The 18,570-nt window shown below is 41.1% G+C and overlaps 1 protein-coding gene across 1 annotated transcript in view; it reads right to left on the reverse strand.

Moving 5' to 3' along the window:
* The window catches only part of GADL1 (glutamate decarboxylase like 1), a 160,591-nt gene that overhangs the window by 48,380 nt on the left and 93,641 nt on the right, over positions 1-18,570 (reverse strand). Inside the window, exon 14 of the mRNA XM_036266891.1 lies at positions 7,700-7,789. Coding sequence (XP_036122784.1) covers positions 7,700-7,789 — 90 coding nt within the window. The remainder of the gene's footprint in view (positions 1-7,699; positions 7,790-18,570) is intronic.

The raw sequence follows: 18,570 nt of genomic DNA on the forward strand, positions 1-18,570 counted from the left end.
CATGTACTGTTCCCTTTAAGGCTATCAGAGCCTGGGTGTGTATATCAATTGAGAGGCAATATATTAGAGGTTAGGAAAAAAGGGGGGTGTGAAAAGGGGAGAGAGAGAGAAAAGGGAGGAGGATGGGAGGGAAGGAAAGGGGAGAGAGGGTGGTGAGATTGAAGGGCGGGTGGAGTCCCAGGCAGGACACCAAAGGTAAACACCTCAGAGAGTGCTGTGGTGATAAGGGACATGTCTTCCTCTGGAGTGAAGACGAAGAAAGAGAGAAATGTTCGAAGTGAAGACAAGGATCAATTTGCTCCTTTGAGGATGTCTCACTCAGGCGAGCGTTTCTTGGTTTGGCACAGAATCCCGCAGCCTCGACAGAGCGATGCTGTAATTCTGGGACATTTTATAGCAGCGTTTCTTCAGTCAGCACTGCGTGTCACTTCCCAGCTAGGAAAGAAAAAATGAGCAGAAGTGCCACCAGGGGGCAGGTTTGGTACTGGCAAAGGGACCAAGAAGCTATGCAAAACCCCAAAAAAGTCTTTCCTTCAGCACAGGGTTTATTCTTTGTTTTGCAACCATAAATACTACATCTAGTCCAGAGCCATTTTCTTAATGGCTGTGTTATGGATACAAATTCTGCTCCATAAACTCAGGTGTATGAGAACATATAAGTACCTTATACCCTTTAAATAAAATTAAATCCAACCTCAAGCCACTGTTCCTGCTAGGCCAGGTTAAAAGTCAACCTCAGTCATTGCTATGGCTCCCATAGCCCCAGAGTGTCCTGCAGCGGTCCCGGGAGTCTTAGCCAGTGCTAACATTTAGGCTCAATATACGAAATGCTTATGATCAGAACCAACATAATCCCTTGATATGCTGTAACTGTGCTATATCCTTACCAGTTAGAATGGGCAGATTGCAGATTCCAAAATCTGGAATATATGCACATGTGCGCACACACACATACACATACACATGCACCTCCTTCGGGCACTCACAGAAAGGAGGCTGGGAGTCATCCCTGGCTGTGGAATTCTTGCCTCCTGCATCCATCTTTCAGCTCCTCTCTTCCCTGGGCCTCCTTTTGCCCTCAAACCGCTTGCCTTCCTCTCATCACTGGCTGCTGACGCTTTCAAAAAATCTAGGAAGGCAGATGTCTTTAAGGGACATGCTCAAGAGAGACATGGAGCTCATAGGCCCTGTCTAATTCTAGGGAGGACAAAAGGAGTAAACACAAGAATAGAATGCACCCATATATGTCCTCACTGTGTGGCTGCATTTGCCACAATGTTGCGATTCTTAAAGTCCCGTTTACAAGTCTGGCAGTTTACAAGTGTGCAATCCAGAAATGAGTGATTGGGTATGCCAATGGCACAGATGGCGATGGAATGAGAATTAGAATCAGAAGCCGCAAAAATATACAGAAGCTTTCAAAATGTGTATGAGTTCTTGTGTACATTGTGAACACACACACGCACCCAACAGAAATTAATGGTACACAGCAGAGGGGCACTGCAGCCCCGCCTATAACCCCAGAAAGTGTCCTGCTTGGATGTCTTTTCTGCCAGGCTCCCACAGAAGCACATACTCAGCCCAGTTTATGCAGCCTCATCCCCAAGTGCTGTTAATCAGAAACCTGCCAAGGAGAATACTAAATTCTCCCTAAAGATTATCTGGAATACCATATCAAGTTACATGCCAAATAAGCAATAAAACAACAAGCCCATCAAGTGGGTTCTAAAAGATTTATTCCTCTTCTACAGTTGAGGATAGAGGAGCCTGTTACAAACGACTAACATGAGTCACGAATCTGAAGGTCAGCAAGTAGAAAAGAAAGTTGAAATCACCGTGCAGGAGTGCAAACACAAAACGTGTTAATTCCTTTTAAGAATGTAAATTTTGTTGGCATAATGCAGAATTATTTATGAAATGTCGACAAAAGAGGAAATCCTCTGCTTCATAACACTGAGTAATGAGGAGACAAAGCGAACTGATGAGATTTTCAATTACATTCTGTGGGTCTTATCTTTGCAGTCTATCAACTTCCTCCGCCTCCATCTCTGATCACCGGGGTGAGGCTCCAGAAGGAACAAACTCATAAACTTATTTTAAGCAGCCACTTTAGAGAGCAAAGTACAACTCTACCACAACGCTGAAAGCTTTCAGGGAGCCCTGGGAAGCCTATTAAATATCTCACTATACACCATCAGGGGCAATACCTCTGAATTTAAAATCTGTGCAGATAGCGTGGGAATCTTAGTAAGGAGAGAGAAAGAGAGAGATGGGAAGAAAAGACAAATTATACATTACGTCTGGGAAAAAGTCATGAGAGAAAATAGTCTGCAAACTAAATGATTAAACAGTGTATAATCATGATCTCCAAACAAAACTGTCCCCTGTGGTATAAGGAGAAAAGCTTAGAACATCTCTTAATACTTCTTTAAAATGTTCAAATTCATCCTTAAGAAAATCTTACTTTGTGTACTTTTAAAATATACATACTATATTTATAAAGTACTGCATGTAGATCATTTGAAAAACGATAAACACATATTGGGGTTAATGCTTAATTACTGTTTACAATTTGAGTATTTATTGATTTCAGAGAGAGAGACAGAGAGAGAAACATGTTTTGTGGTTCCACTTATTTATGCATTCATTGGTTGATTCTTTTTTTTTCTTTATTGATTTTAGAGAGAGAGGAAGGGAGAGGGAGTGAGAAATAGAAACATCGAGGAGAGAGAACATCGATTGGCTGCCTCCTGCATGCCCCCCACTGGGGATTGGGTCCACACCTGGGCTTGTACCCTGACCAGGAATCGAACGGGCGACCTCTTGGTGCATGGGTCGATGCTCAACCACTGAGCCACACTGGCCTGGTGATTCTTTTTTTTCATTGGATATTCTTGTATTTGCTCTGACCTGAGGTTGAACCGGCAACCTTGGCGTATTGGAACAAAGCTCTAACCAACTGAGCCACCCAGCCTGGACCTCAATTTTTTTTTTTTTAACTTTTAGGAATATGTGGTCAAAACCTGGATAGCCTTCATCTGCATAAGCACTCAAGGAAACCTATGGCTTCTACATGTCAATTACTCTATTCCTTGGTTTATTATTGCTGTTGCTATTATCACAAAAACAATATACATTAATTGTCGAAAATAAATTACAGAGTACTAAACGAGAAAGGAAAAATCACTTATAACTGCATCTCTAATATATTTGGTGCTTACTGACTGTCCCTTATCTAACGATATACACAATTGTAGATAAGTATAAATAATCATGGTTTTTTAAAATTGTTATCAAACTGTTTTATAACTCATTTTAAAATTAATAGTAAACTATGGATATGTTATTTTGGAACAAAATTTTAATTGTCTCTACACTAGAAATTTGAATAAAGTTATGTACTAAAATTTAACCATTTCCCATGATTGAATATTTAGGTTCTTTTAAATGTTCTGTTATTTTAAATAATGACTAGGAACTTCTGAGTAGCTTTTCTACCGCCACAATTCTGTAATTATTTTAAAGGACACATTTCTATAAGTGGAATCCCTGGAAGAAAATACATGCCAAATTAAGGTATTTATATGTTTTATAAAGTTGGTCTTTGAAAATATGTACAGATTTATGTGCCCATTAATAGTTATAATGAATCCCATGACTTTCCTACCAACACTAGGCATTAACATTAACACTGCAGTAAGTTTCTCATTTGATTAGTAAAAGCTATCTATTACCTAGTTCATAAGTAGTTTCCTAAGTGAAAGGAAAACTGGCGAAGGTCCTCTGGCTCAATTTATTGGTTCAGGGGTCTGTCATGGAAGCCACAATGGATTGAGTTGATGACACCTGAGGATTGCACATGGAGGCCTTTGGATGCCAGGCAGGTGAGACTAGATTTTATCCTGTGGGCCAGTCATTCTCACGGGAATACTACTACACCCCTTGGGAGTATTTTGGGAATTTGGGCAAATGCTTTTGTTTTCAGAGTGTTTGGGGGTTGCTACCGGTGTTCAGTGGGTGAGCACCAGAGATGCTAGCTGCCCCGGAATGTGCAGAACAGACTTGAGCAGTGAAGAACCGCCCCACGCCATGCACAGTGTGCAAACATCCTACTGGAAATGCAGGAGGGCAGAAGTCTGATTACAATGATCCAAGCTGGAACGTAACTATTTTACACACTAATGCAAAATCCTCGGTGCCCATTGTTAATAAATACTAAGTTTTCTGCTACCATGTAAGTCAAGGGGAAATGTTTTTCTTCAGAGCTTACCAAGGATTGTGCACCATTTAAAAAAAAATGTATCACTAATACCACACCATTTCTGTTACTTACATTAACTGTGATTCTAAGAGTATGTGTGGGAATCTTACAACTTCCTCAAGTCTTCTCATATGGACATGCTCGTGCATTTATGCAATGACATGCATGTCTTTATTTTAAACCAACTTATTTTTCTTCTTATATGCAAGGCCTTCTATTGCCTTCTACAAAATCACATATAGTTTATTATGAACAGTGGTCACTGGCTCCCGGTGGGAACTGCTGCTGCAGAGCAGAGGAAGCTGATCCGAGGCTTCGGCACGAGAGGGACATGATGAAGCAGTTGGAGGTGTGGATGTGCAGAGAGTAGGAAAACAAAAGGGGAAGGAAGATGGCAGCAGGCAGAGCCCAGAAAAGAGGCAGATGCAACCTGGGCAGGGAGTTAATGAAGACCTAGAAGACTGCGATGCCTGAAAGAATCAGAAAGAAGAACATTTGTATGGAAGACATCTTCAAAAGAGAAGTCGTTGAAACCCAGTGATTGAAGATAGTGTCACAGAGTGACTGTCACAGTGTTATTAGATTGCAGAAGGATTGGGTTCTTAAGAATAGTCTCACACATGTGCACACACATTTGCAAGCATGCGCACACACATACAACACACATACACCCACTTACACACTCTGAAATGCCAGATTCATTACCATATAATCCTTCTCCCCTCCTGCTGTCAAAGGGAAGACTTACTATACGACTGATTTCTGAAATCTGACAGCTCAACCTGACCCTAGCCTGAATCAAAGGGGCAAGGCCTTATTCGGATTATTTATTTGTTTGTGATTCTCCATCCAAGATAAACCTCGAGATAAATTTCGAGTGTGCTTTAAGAGCACTCTAGGCTATAAATCATACATTGCGTCTCATACTACAGTAAGCATAAAACCACATAGATCAACAATAGATAGATATGCCTCTCCTCCTTGACAAATTCGTGCACACACACCCGCACAAAGAGAGAATAAAAGGAAGCTAAGAATCTCAGAACCAATGACAATTTATCTGCAGGGTACATGTTTACTAATCAGAAGAAACCATAAAAATTAAAACTCTACAATATCAGACAGGACAAGAAAACCATGGTTCTAAACAACAGAAAAAGCATTTCAAAAGGAAGGGGTAAAAAAAAAATCATAGATAGTAACTCTAAGAGAATCAATACTGAAGAATATTGGGGAATAGAAGAGAATGGCCTGATTTATATTCAATTTTCAGTTAAGATTAACAGTATATTAATGATATGCTGAATTATCTGATTTTAGCTTCTATATCTATCCTCGATTTCAAATTTTCTGATAATAGATCATGTAAATATTTCTTTAAATAATGAAAGAATGAGTCAGAAATATCTCCGAACATAACAGGACTCTTTGGTTATCCTGATTCATGTCTATGCTTCTTCACCGTCGGTAAAACACAAGTATCACATTCTCGGTTGCTTTTCGTAACAACTGCAACGTGAGAAAAATGGCAGCCACTTCCTTCCCAATTCTAAGCAATCATTCCCCCACTCCACCAAAAAATGTCAGCTGCATTCCATCAAGGTGGGAAATGTCCCTAGAAACCTCACCATTAAATTCTCACATTGTTTAGTTCTTGTTTCTTTTCATGGGTTACTTACCATCTGAAATGTATTCTTTAGCACTTTCCTATTTGCAGTGTGTGACAACATTGCAAGACGAATCCCAAGGACTATGTCAACCGCCTGAAATGGGTATTGAGGCCTTGTCTAGACTGAGGTGCACCTCCCCCCATCTCTGCTGCCTGAGCTGGGGTTTGGCAAGAGGTAGAATATTTATATAGTGGGTATGTATTTTCTACAGTGCAGGAGGCTCCGTGACCCATAAATAAATAGAAAATGGCCTGAGGCTAAAAGGAGATGCTGCAGGTGAGGTGTTAGGTGGCTACTGCTTAAAGGCCATGTCTTCCGGCTTCCTTCTAACTAGGCACAAGGTCCAAGCTTCTTGTCATGGAAGCCTAGGACCCCACCCTCTGCCTGCTGATGTCATCTCACCTCTCACACTGCCCCTTTGTCCCCTTTTGTCCCCCTGTGGTCTTCGGACCATGCCCTCCTCTCTTAACACTCTGGGTCCTCATGCTCTCGTTCTTCCTGGAGCCCGCTTCTGTACAACTGTCCCCTGACTGGCATCTACTTATTGTTCAAGACTCAGCTTCAGTGTCACATACCGGGGCAGCTGTCCTTCCTCTCGGCTCTCACTGCAAACAGAGTGTATCTGCATCTAGGCACTGACTAGTGACCTTGAGGTTGTCTCTGTACTCATTTTTCTCCCCAAGTATGAGCTTCCTATGGGCAGGGACTGAGTCTTCTTGATGCTTGTATCTCTGGTACACAGCATAATAAGCACTCAGTGAACGTTTGATGCTTGCCCGACCGGAAAGCTCTTCCGTTTGGTCTAGAGGGCAAAAAGAGAGCTATTGACAATAAAAGCTGTTAAAACTATCATTGGTTTCTCCATCGACGGTAAGGAGGGGTTTGCAAGTCCGAGCTGGTATTAACCAGGGTCAGGGAGCTGGCTGTGCTGGAGAGGGAAGACACGAAGGACAGAGGATGACGTCAGGTCACGGTACCAAGTGTCATGAACTCTCCCTCTATGTGTCATGGCCACAGAATGCTCAAGGGAACTCCAGAGGGTCACTTCAGTGTACCCTATGTCCATGCAGCAGGGGAGCGGGATCAAGTGAGCGGAGTCAAGAAACTTCATAGCCAAAGGGCAGGGCCATTTTAGGGGAGGTGCCGACGAGACACAAGAAGTCCCTAGAGCCCGGGGCTTCTCAATCTGGATTGTCATTCTTCACCAGCTGTGTGCGAAGACACTGTCAAGCACATTTTCTTCAATAATCAGTTGAAACCCCTTGCTGGCATCTCTTGTCTTTTTTATCCCATAAGCCCCACAGGCAAAGGATTCAGGGCCTTTGTTGAAAGAACAGAAAGTCTCAAACTCACAAAGGCTTCCGATTTAGACTTTTAACATTATCTCTGAGCGAGAAGATGCAAACGGTCAGGTACTAGCAAAACTGAAAGAAGCAGACCCTTACGTCACTTTAATCTCGTGTCCTGTTACCAGATTGCAATTTCTGAAGTGTACTGCAAATGAGAACTTCTAATGAACTCTAGAATTATCGTGCACACAGCACAATTGTTTTGAATTTGTGTGCGTGTCAAGTAAGTTCATCTGGTAAATGTAAACGATATTTACAACTGTTTGGAGTGTCATCAGTTTTTAATATACTAGGAGCCATCTCTCTAGTTCTTCAACTTCAATAAGTTCTTGTAAGTACAGAATCATTTGTAGGATCAGTAGAGAATGGCATTGGCTCTATTTCATCAAAAGAAAAGATACAATTTACTTATTACTTACCAAATTAAGTTTTGCCCAGAACTCAGGTCCTTCTTCCATCTCCCTAAGGCTCGGTGGAATGTACCAAAAGCAAATATTGGCATATTCAGGCTGAGGATTAAGAAAACGTTAAAGTTGTTAACCTGAAATTAATCTTAGAATGCAATTAAAGTCTTAGCTGGTTTCTTTAAGAGTTATCACGTGTGTATTACATTGGTAACAAACCAGAATCTGATAGAGTAGACAACCAATCTGCCTTACTTCTGATAACACCCCATTGGGAAATTTTCATCTCAGTTGGGTGCACCTAGAGGGTGCTCTCTATAGGTAAGGGATACACAAGACCAAGAATAAACTTAAAGTTCGAAGCTGACTCAATCCAATTCTGACCATCAACACCTGATACACGTATGCCCAGAGATGCCCTGGTTCCTCACTCTTCAACCCTAATCTAACACCACTATACCCTTCCAATAATCCCTTCTCTACTTAAGGTAGCTAAAGTTGTCTTCTATTACCTGCTACACCTGACAAATGAAAAATCCCTAATTACCTGTGAGGAGACAACATATGACATACTCGAGTTTCACTTAAGCAGCTCTGCTGTGACCCTGGCCATCTGCTTTGGGGTGGGGAGGCATCACCTCAACTTCCAACTCTCAAATATCACTGTCAGTCTCAACTATGAGGAAGGACGTGCATCACCTAGGGGGCTTGCTCAAAATGAGATCGTAGTCCCTATGCCTAAGAGGCCCAGATTCTCATTAACTCCATCACAGAAAAGCTGAAGAAGTGATATTTTAAGAAGCATCTCAAGTGATTCTTTTGTTGTTGTTCTTCCTTTCTATTCTTTTTCTTTTTTTTTTTTAATTAATTAACTTATTTATTTTTGTTACAGATGTTCTCCCCCCCCCCCGACACCCTTCTCCCCACTCCCATCCTCTCCCCCTTCACAATACTGTTGTCTATGTCCACTGGTTATGTATATATAAGTAGAAATTCTTTGGTTTATCTTTTACTGCCCCACCCCCCACCCCCAGGTTTGTCAGTCTGATCCTTACTTCCATGTCCCTGGGTCTATTTTGTTCATCAGCTTATTTTATTTATTATAGTCCATAAATAAGTGAGATCATGTGATATTTGTCTTTCCCTGACTAGTTTATTTCACTTAGTATAATACTCTCCAGGTTCCTCCATGTCATCCAAAGGACAAGAGATCTCTCTTCCTTACAGGTGCATAGTGTTCGGTTGTGTATATTACCACAGCTTTTTTATCCACTCATCTACCGATGGACACTTGGGCTGTTTCCAGAGCTTGGCAATTGTAAATAGTGCTGCTATGAACATAGGGGTGATGTATTCTTTCTGATTGGTGTTGCAGGCTTCTTAGGATCTATTCCTAGAAGTGGGATCACTGGGTCAAACAGCAGTTGCATTTTTAATTTTTTGAGGAAACTCCATATTGTTTTCCATAGTGGCTGCACCAGTCTGCATTCCTACCAGCAGTGTACTAGAGTCCCCTTTTCTCCACACCCTCGCCATCACTTGTTTGATGATTTGTTGATGGCAGCCAATCTGATACCTCAGAGTAATTTTAATTTGCATCTCTGATGATTAGTGATGCTGAGCATTTCTTCATGTCTCTTGGCCATTGGTATGTCCTGTTTGGAGAGGTGTCTATGTAGGTCCTCTGCCCATTCTATAATTGGATTCTTTGTCTTCCTTTTGTTGAGTTGTATGAGTACTCTATATATTTTAGACTAACTCTGGGTTTTTCTTTTTGTTTTCTTTCTAACTCTTTAAGTTGCAGGGTTAGATCGCTTATTAGAATGTTTCTTGCTTCTTGAGGTGGCCTGCAGTGCTCTGAGCTTCCCCCTCAGGACTGCTTTTTCTTTGTCCCATAGATTTTCTGTTGCTAGGTGTTCGTTTTCATTAGTTTCCAAGAAGTTTCAAGTGATTCTTTTTTTTTCTTTTCTTTTCTTTTCTTTTTTTTTTTTTTGGTACATGCCCCTAGTAGGAACCGAACCTGGTACTCTCTGGTCCACAGGCCAGGGCTCAAGTGATTCTTAAGTGCGGAGTGCAGGATCTTCATTTGAGAAACTAATCTAAAGTGGTAATAGCCCAGTCCTCCTCCCCAGCAATCTTTCAGACATGATTGGGTTAAACATGGGATAACATTCCAGAATAGGCTTTAGTCCAGCCAATGTCATAAAGATAAGGAGTCTTTCCCACCACATCCGTCATCCTCATTGGACACAAACACAGGGGTACTCACTGACCAGATGATTTGGGACACTATGTTGAGGGTTACAAGTTGAAAGGGTTAGTGACATTTTATTTATTTATTTATTCATTCATTCATTTATTTTTTATCCTCACCCGAGGACATTTTTCCATTTTTTGTTCAGACAGAGTGGAAGGGAGAGAGAGAAACTTCGACGTGAAAGGGACACATCGAGTGGCTGCCTCCCACATGAGGAGGGGCCGGGGACAAACTGCAACCAAGGTACGTACCCTTAGCGGGAACTGATCCCAGGTCTCTCTGGACCACAGGCCAATGCTCTAACCACTGAGCCAAACTGGCCAGGGTGGTTAGTGACATTTTAAAGTGTAAAGGTAAAAGCTTGCAAAGACAGAAACTGTGAAAAATGTGTTGCTTGCATGACCTTTGCTCAACCTTCTGTGAAGTGAGGATTATTGGGTTGTCCGCAAGGCAATGAATCGCCCAGCAGATGCGGGATGAGATACCAGACCAGTCCAACTGCAAAGTGGACAATGGGCCATGCAGGGTACATCAGCAAGAACTGCCGGAAGCTAAAAGTAGAGTATATAATCGACACCCCAACTGTTATTCGGGGCTGAACCCTTTTCAGCCCAGCCCGCCTGCACCCAGGCGCATGCAATAAAGCCATTTTGCCCTACATTGGCCTTGTGTTGTGGATGTGACCTCCTGCCGCTCAGACCTTTCACAAATCACACACACAGAGCCGTATTCAGTAAAGGCTATACGGTTCTAGTCAAGATGGCAGCATAGGTCAACACAGTATTCGAATCCTTCCACAACCACATCAAAACTACCATGAAACTATGGTAAACCATTATTGAGAACCGCCTGAAATCTAGCTGAACAGAAGTCCCACAACTAAGGATACAAAGAAGAAGCCCATGGAGACTGGCAAGAGGGGTGCAGACGCGGAACTGGCTGGTCTCAGGCTCACAGGTGGTAAAGAAACATCAGGAGGGATAGGTTGGCCGTGGAGTTCCCCCATGAGGATCAAGGGGTCCCAGCTTTACACCAAACCCCTCAGCCCCCAGTTTCAGTGTCAAGAAAAGAAGTCTCCATAACTTCCGGCTGTGAAAACCAGGGGGATTTGGCTGAGTGAGATGGGGGAACCTCAGGAAGATGAGCCTCCAGGACTACCAGAACCACCCCCCGCTGGGAAGAACTGCAGGCTCTACTGGCCATTCTATACAGTTGTGAGGACCTGAGCTAGGAGAAGAAAGGCCTCATTCTTTCCAAAACAGGCCATTTGGCTTGGGGTGCAGATCCAGAGTGACGGTTAAGGTCCGTGATCCTGGAATACACGTCAGGTGCTGGAGTAAGGCCAAAGAAGAAAGAAGTAGCCATCACATGGAAACCCAAGGGGTTTTCTCATCCCTGTTCTGCGTGCAGCTCTTTATTGCCTCGATGATTATTGCCACGCCCCACAGGGCCTCTGGAAGTACTATAAGCACCAAACAGTAGATGACCTCCCCAAAGTCTGAATAACAACAGAAAAAATTATCACGACAAACATGACCTCTTCACTGCTATTACCATCCACCATGCTGCCTGGGCATCTCCAGAACTATAAACAAAACAAGACAAGGAGAAGAGCTTAAGAACTCCTCCCCGCCCTGGCCGGTTTGGCTCAGTGGTTGGAGCATCAGCCTGTGGACCAGAGAGTCCCGGGTTTGGTTCCCGCTAGGGGCACATACTCCACCCCCCCCCCAAAAGAAGAACTCCTCCCCATGTTGGTTGTTGTCCTGGAGTTCAAGAGACAAACCTGTGATTAGGTAGGTGTGCATAGTAGGAGCAGATGCTATAGGTCTTAACATGTGAGTCCAGAGCCATGAATTGTCATTCTAGCTCACAGTGCTGGAACAGACCATCAAACATAACTTTAAACTCTGCCTACGAATAACTGATTTAAAGGTGGACTCTGTAAATCTTTGAAATTTTTGTATCAGATTTTTCCTTGGAGCAATGAAAATATATAGACCATGGAAGGTAAAACTACAACAGAAACTCTGAGCAATTAGTAGTAAGAAAGTTGTCTGAATTTCGCTTTTCTCATTATCCTAGCATTTTTATGTATGCAGACATGTTCATTATCCATAGTTTTAGTAGTGTTTTTAGAAGAAATTGTAAGTTGTCTTTGAGCTTCCTGGTGGTCCTTTTCTATACGTGTCTCTTCCTTTTGTTTGAACCTTGGAAAACTGCCTCTCGGGTTTTTAAGCAGAATGTGACTCTGCATTTGTAAAACAAAAACATATTTAAAAGCTCAAAGGGGAAAAAAAAAAAAGATTTTAAGTCAAGCCCACCAACTCAGCACCTCCTCATCTGACTCTTAGCACTGACTATTTGAAATGACTTCCATTTTTCCACCACAATCACAGTTTGTAGGTGATAACCAATGTTATAATAGTTATCAATAACCATCAGAAAGTTATGCTCCAGTGTCAGAATCAAGCTTTAAAGTATTTCAGAAAGAGGAAACAGCTCTCATCTCATATCTTAAAATCAAGACTGGCACTGTATAGAGTTCTGATTTCAGATCACGAGTGAATGCCCAAAAATATTTCCAGCTCAAGAAGATAAATTCTTGATCTGTTCATCCTTTCACCTTTGAAATACATAACATGCTTATTGAATTTGACCAAAAAAAAAAAAAAATTTACAAATCTTCAAGATACAGAGTAGTTCAAACTACTATGCAATTCAACTCAATTTCTGCAAATACTGATCATCAAACTACAATAGACTTCACAAATCTACACAACTTATACTTGGATTTCTAATTTATAACTGATTCGGTTTCTCTGGGATAGAATGTACTGGCCTGCAAAATTCTTTAGTCATTTAATGTGAACAAATATTTACAATAAAGTAATGGTGGTTCATTAGAAAGTAGAAGAAAAATATAGTTATTGTCTGTCACTGGATTCTAGGAATTCATGTCTTTATATCAACAACAAATTTTTTTGCAGACAGTATGTATCTCAATGATCAATTCGCTGCTTCTCAGCTCCAAATTCACCCTTTCTTTGTGTCCTACAATAATGGAGGTGGACTCTATAAATATTTCTCCTCGCCACCTGGTCCGGTCTTGGACTTGATCAGCAGAGGGCGCTGGAGGGACACTGAGGAGGAGGAGGAGGTATCTCTTCCTGGCTCCTGAGTGCTCACCTCATGGGTCTCCTGCAGAATTTGTGATTCTTTTCAGCACTGATGACCAGCAGCAAGTTGCCCCCTGACAGCTTCCCCCAACACGGCCTTTAGAAGTGCTTTATCTAGGATTCCGTTTGACCAAATGATCTTTTAGAATAGTACGTCTTCAGTGCTTTGACATTTGAAAATTTGTGAAGCCCTTTTGACACATCATTTCATTGGAGGAAGTTTAGCGCACCATTTGATGGCATGCCTTTCCGGTGGTCACTTCCAAAATTATTAAGTTGGAAAAAAAAAAAAAAAAAACACATTCCTTTGAATATTCACAAAGAGCATATTTCAGTTATTCCTGTTTACCTCTGTAGCTTGTATAGTGACTTTTCTTCAAGAGGATTCAAAGCACTGAGGGGTATTTTCAGAGTAGAGCCATTCACATGCCAATTCATTCCCTACATATACGAAAGCCTGGCATCTTGGGTGTCTGAGGGACACATCAAGCTGAGAAGGCAGAAAAAGCAACTCGAGCGTCTGGACCAAACAGATGAGAGTGAAAGGTACAGAAACCTGTGGTGGTAAAAGCAGTGCCATGGTCTTTAAAAGTGCATACAGAAGTAGAAGAATGCCACTAAAGAAAAGACGGATACATTCTATCCTGCTTTTCAAAGAGAAAAAATAGATCTATTTCAAGAAATAAAGCAGGTGTTTTGGTGTCAACTCCAGCAAGGACTTTGGAGCAAATAAATGATATGAAATCCCTTAGGGGAAAAGTCAGTGGTCACTACATGTAGTAGCTTGCATTCTCTAAAACTCAATCATGTTAAAATAAGTGCACGTACTTTGGTTACAATATCACCAGATCACAATAATAGTAATAAAATAGTAATAAAAAACAAACCAGCACTATGCATTTTTATATGTATAAATGCAGAATCTGGTACGTGGATTGAAGCAGTTCATCATGCAAATGAAGAATGGAGAAAGGGGGAAGAACGGATTTTAATATCAAGCTCATAAGTTTTATTTATTTTTAATTTTTTATTATCCTCACCCGAGGACATTTTTCCATTTTTTTTGTTCAGATAGAGTGGGAGGGAGAGAGAGAGAAAGACATTGATGTGCAAGGTACACATCGAGTGGCTGCCACCTACAAGACCCAACCAGGGCCGGGGACAAACTGCAACGTAGGTACGTGCCCTTAGCGGGAACGGAACCCGGGTCCCTCTGGACCGCAGGCCAACGCTCTAACCTCTGAGCCAAACCAGCCAGGGCAAGCTCATAAGTTTTAAATATCTGATTAGACTGCTGAAAAATTTCAGCACTGAGTAGCATGAGTTTTGGAGTCACATGGATGCGGCTTTGAATTCCAACCCCACCTGGTCTTTGCTTGGATAAGTGTCAAACTCTCTATGCTTCAGCTTCCTAATCTATAAAACAGAGATAATGCTTTTTCCCACACACGGTTGTTCTGATGCATAAGGAAATCATTTATTACCAACATGTAGTGTAATATCTGTATACAGCAGGAGCTCTATTAGTGCAGTAACTATTATTTGGGGCTCTACTGGTAGAGATATCCATTTCAAGTGGATAAATAGCCTCACTAAAATCTGCAAGACACATCACAATGTTAATATCTACCATATTTGAAAAGGAACATTGAAAATATTAGAGCATGTCCAAAGGACAACCAAAATGTTAAATTTAATAAGCAGAATTTTCTATGCACAGGCATCAGGATGGAAATATGACTTCCACTTATATAGGCATATCTCCAGGAACTCAGAGACTCGGTGCTAGGTACAGGCAGTGATCCTGCAATGAAATAAGCTTTACACAGGAAAAAATATCCCACAATCCAAGAAATATTCCTGGCAAAAGGAACAGTGTGCATGTAGAAGTCAGTGTATTTAAGAGGATGAAAAATACTGGGAGTAAATAGAGGACAGGGTGTACAGAGAGAGATAAAGCTTGAGGTGGAGGTGGGAGTCATTTCATGAAGGGTGTCCTCTGTATGCCAAGCTTGGGAGTCTGGGCTTAATCCTAGAGGCAATGTGGAATCATTGAGAGTTTCAATCTAGGGATCAGATTTCTTTTTATAGAGACACATTGTGATGTGTCTCGCAGATTTTAGTGAGGCTATTTATCCACTTGAAATGCAGATATTACACTGCTGTATGCAGATATTACACTGCATGGCCACAGCATGGGGATGGGATGAAGGGGTCTAAGACCGGAAGCGGAAGATGACTTAGGAGACAGTGCTTTGGAGGATCCACGAGAGGCAGTGGCTTCAGGAGTGGATGAGGTACTCAAGATACATTTCCATGAAGGGGAAGGGAGACCATGAAGACACTGTTCAGATTTTTTTGTTTGGATGGAGCATATTTCTAATGCCCAAATGAAGAATAAAGAATTTTGGTAAGAAAAATGGCTACATTTCAGATTTGGAAATGCTGAATTTGAGGTGCTTATGGGAGTCTAATCGAAAGTTCCAGGATGCATCCATGTAAAAAGGACTAAAGTTTAGGAGACAAGCCAAGAGTGGAGACATTCTTGAGGCTTTTGATAACGAAGCTCTCGATATAGATAAAACATTTCAGGGAGAGAATGTGAACATGATGAAGGATTCAAGGCAAAGGAGTGAAGAAGAACATTTAAGGGGGGCCCAGATGAAGAGACCTTCACATACAGACCGAGAAGGAAAAGTCACATGAAAAGGAGAAAAACTGAGAGAGAAAGTCAAAGAAACCAAGACAGGAGAGAACTTCAAGGGGGATGAAGTGGATAATGGTGTAAAACACTGCAGAAGTCCAACAAGACAAATTTTAAAGATTGTGCGTTGGGTTTAGTAATTAGAAGGTTTTGTGATTGAATAAAACAATATAAAAAGATAACTATAAATTGCAATGTGCTGATACATATTAATGGTAGGATTCAGTAAGTATTAGAATATGAATAATTAAAACTTCCTGGCAGAGGAATGAACTGTGAGTTCTCTGACACAGGAAGTGTTCAGGCAAAGGCTGATGTCCTGTTACAGGTACTGTCAAGAGAGGTTTCCGGCATTGAGCAGAAAGTTAACTAGATATCCTTGAAGAGCTGTTGTAACTCAGAAAGTCTATGTTACCCACATAACTCTGCCTAATGTAGAACTCAGGAAAAGAAAAGCAAAAAGTTCAATAATTAGGACTCTCCCAAGAGATCAAAATAAAATATGTAAATGATAACATAAAAATAAATACACCTCTAGGAAAACATCTATTATTAGGTTTTAGATCCAATACAGGAAAATAGAGATATGATTTTCAGGGGCCTATGAATAATGCAGAATTAATTTAAAATGATAATTTTCAATCATCTTTAAGAAGATATGCGTTATGTTTGCTCTTTTCAGGAAAAGATATTCAGGTACTGGACACTCTGTTTTGCTGTGTTCATTTACTGTTTCCAATGTTCTATTTGACACTCTCACGGCTACCTGCTAGAGAAAATGTGTACGGTCGTCCCTCATCCATGATTTCACTTCAGTGGTTTCAGATCCCTGTGGCCAACTGCGGTCCAAAAAGATTTTAAATGGAATATTCCAGAAATAAACAATTCATAAGTTTTACATTGCAAGCCATTCTGAGTAGCTCAGTGAAATCCATGCCATCTGGCTCAGTCCTGTCTGGGACGGAAATCATTCCTTTGTCCAGTGTATCCACCCTGTGCCCACCTCTGGCCCATTAGTCACTTAGTAACCATCTCAGTTATCAGATCCACTGTCACAGTGTTTGTGTTCGAGTCACCCTTTGGTTACTTAAAAATGGCCCTTAAATGCAAGAGTATTGATGCTGGCAATTCAGATATGCCACAGAGAAGATGTAAAGTGCTTCCTTTAAGTGAAAAGGTGAAAGTTCTCCACTTAATAAGGAAAGAAAACACATTGAGGTTGCTAAGATCAATGGTAAGAACACGTCTTCTATCCAGGAAATTGTGAAAGAAAAAGAAAACTGCTCGTTTGCTGAGAGACCATATTCCCATAACCTTTATTACAGTGTATTGTGATAATTATTCTATTTTAGTGTTAGTTATTGTTGTTCATCTCTTACTGTTCCCAATTTATAAATTAAACTTTATCAGAGAAAGGTATGTATAGGAAAAAATGTAGTATATATAGGGTTCGGTACTATCCGCAGTTCCGGGATACTGGGGGTTTGGGTATGTGTCCCCAGGGATAAGCGGGGACTTCTCTCTATATAATTATAGACTTTGATTTTTTCTAAACTGAAAGAATTGTAGTTTCACAGACCTGAGCTCGAAATGAATCTTTGTAGCTCTTCTCTTAAGTATGCATTAGGATTATATTTAATCAACCCAATGAAAGCATTTGTTCACAAAAAAAGGCTAATCAACTTGACACTTATATGTGAAATTCAAGGTTTAAATTTACTTTCTTACTCCAAAGAGAATACAGAGAAAAGGGGCACATGCAGATCACATGCAAACATTCTTACAAGTAGGAATTCAGAAGAACTATTGAGAAAGTTACCTGCACTGCTTTGGGGCCAGCTGGCTCCCACAGATAAAATATCCAGGGCAGAAGGCTACCTAATAATTAAAACCCACCACAACTTTCATCACAAGGGTGTGAATGTTTGCAGTTCCCTAAAGATGAGGGTAAGAGGTTCCTCCCTCAATTTTTAAGCCTTTAGAAAGAATATGTAAATAACTTTTAAATCAGTTCATCCTTTTTTCTCACCACTTTTTTTATTGGCTTGATCAAAAAACTGTGCAGCCCTGGCCAGTTTGGCTCAGTGCTTAGAGCATCAGCCTGTGGACCAGAGAGTCCTAGGTTTGGTTCCCCCTAAGGACATGTACCTCGGTTGTAGTATGTCCCCGGCCCCGGTTGGGGTCGTGTGGGTGGCAACCACTAGATGTGTCTCTCTCACATCGATGTTTCTCTCTCTCTCTTCCTTCCTCTCTTCCTCCCACTCTGTCTGAGGATAAGTGCAAAAATGTCCTCGGGTGAGAATAAAAAAATAAAAATAAAAATAAAATAAAATAAAATAAAATAAAATAAAATAAAATAAAAGACTGTGCAGTCCTGAGGTATACAGCACTTTGCATAAGCCCTGTAGCTCCCACTGAAGAAGGCAATTCAAACCTAAGAAAATAAAGAAGGTGACTCCACCTCAAGAAAATAGAAAAGGTGACTCAGCCTCAAAGGCACGCCAATCGTACAGTTGTTCCGCCCTTACATGCTTAGGTATGCATTTCCCAAAGTATGGCATTTTCTTGCACTTTCATAATGCCATAATCATGCTTAAGAAAATTATTGATAATTCCCTGGTGTTATCTAAAAACCAGTGCATATTGGAAACTCCCCCAATTGTTTCAAAATCTATTTTTTACAATTGGCTTGTTCAGCCTGGCCGGTGTGGCCCAGTGGTTGAGCGTCAACCCATGAAGCAAGAGGTCA

This window comes from Molossus molossus, unplaced genomic scaffold (assembly GCF_014108415.1).
Source record: "Molossus molossus isolate mMolMol1 unplaced genomic scaffold, mMolMol1.p scaffold_m16_p_18, whole genome shotgun sequence".
NCBI lineage: Eukaryota > Metazoa > Chordata > Mammalia > Chiroptera > Molossidae > Molossus > Molossus molossus.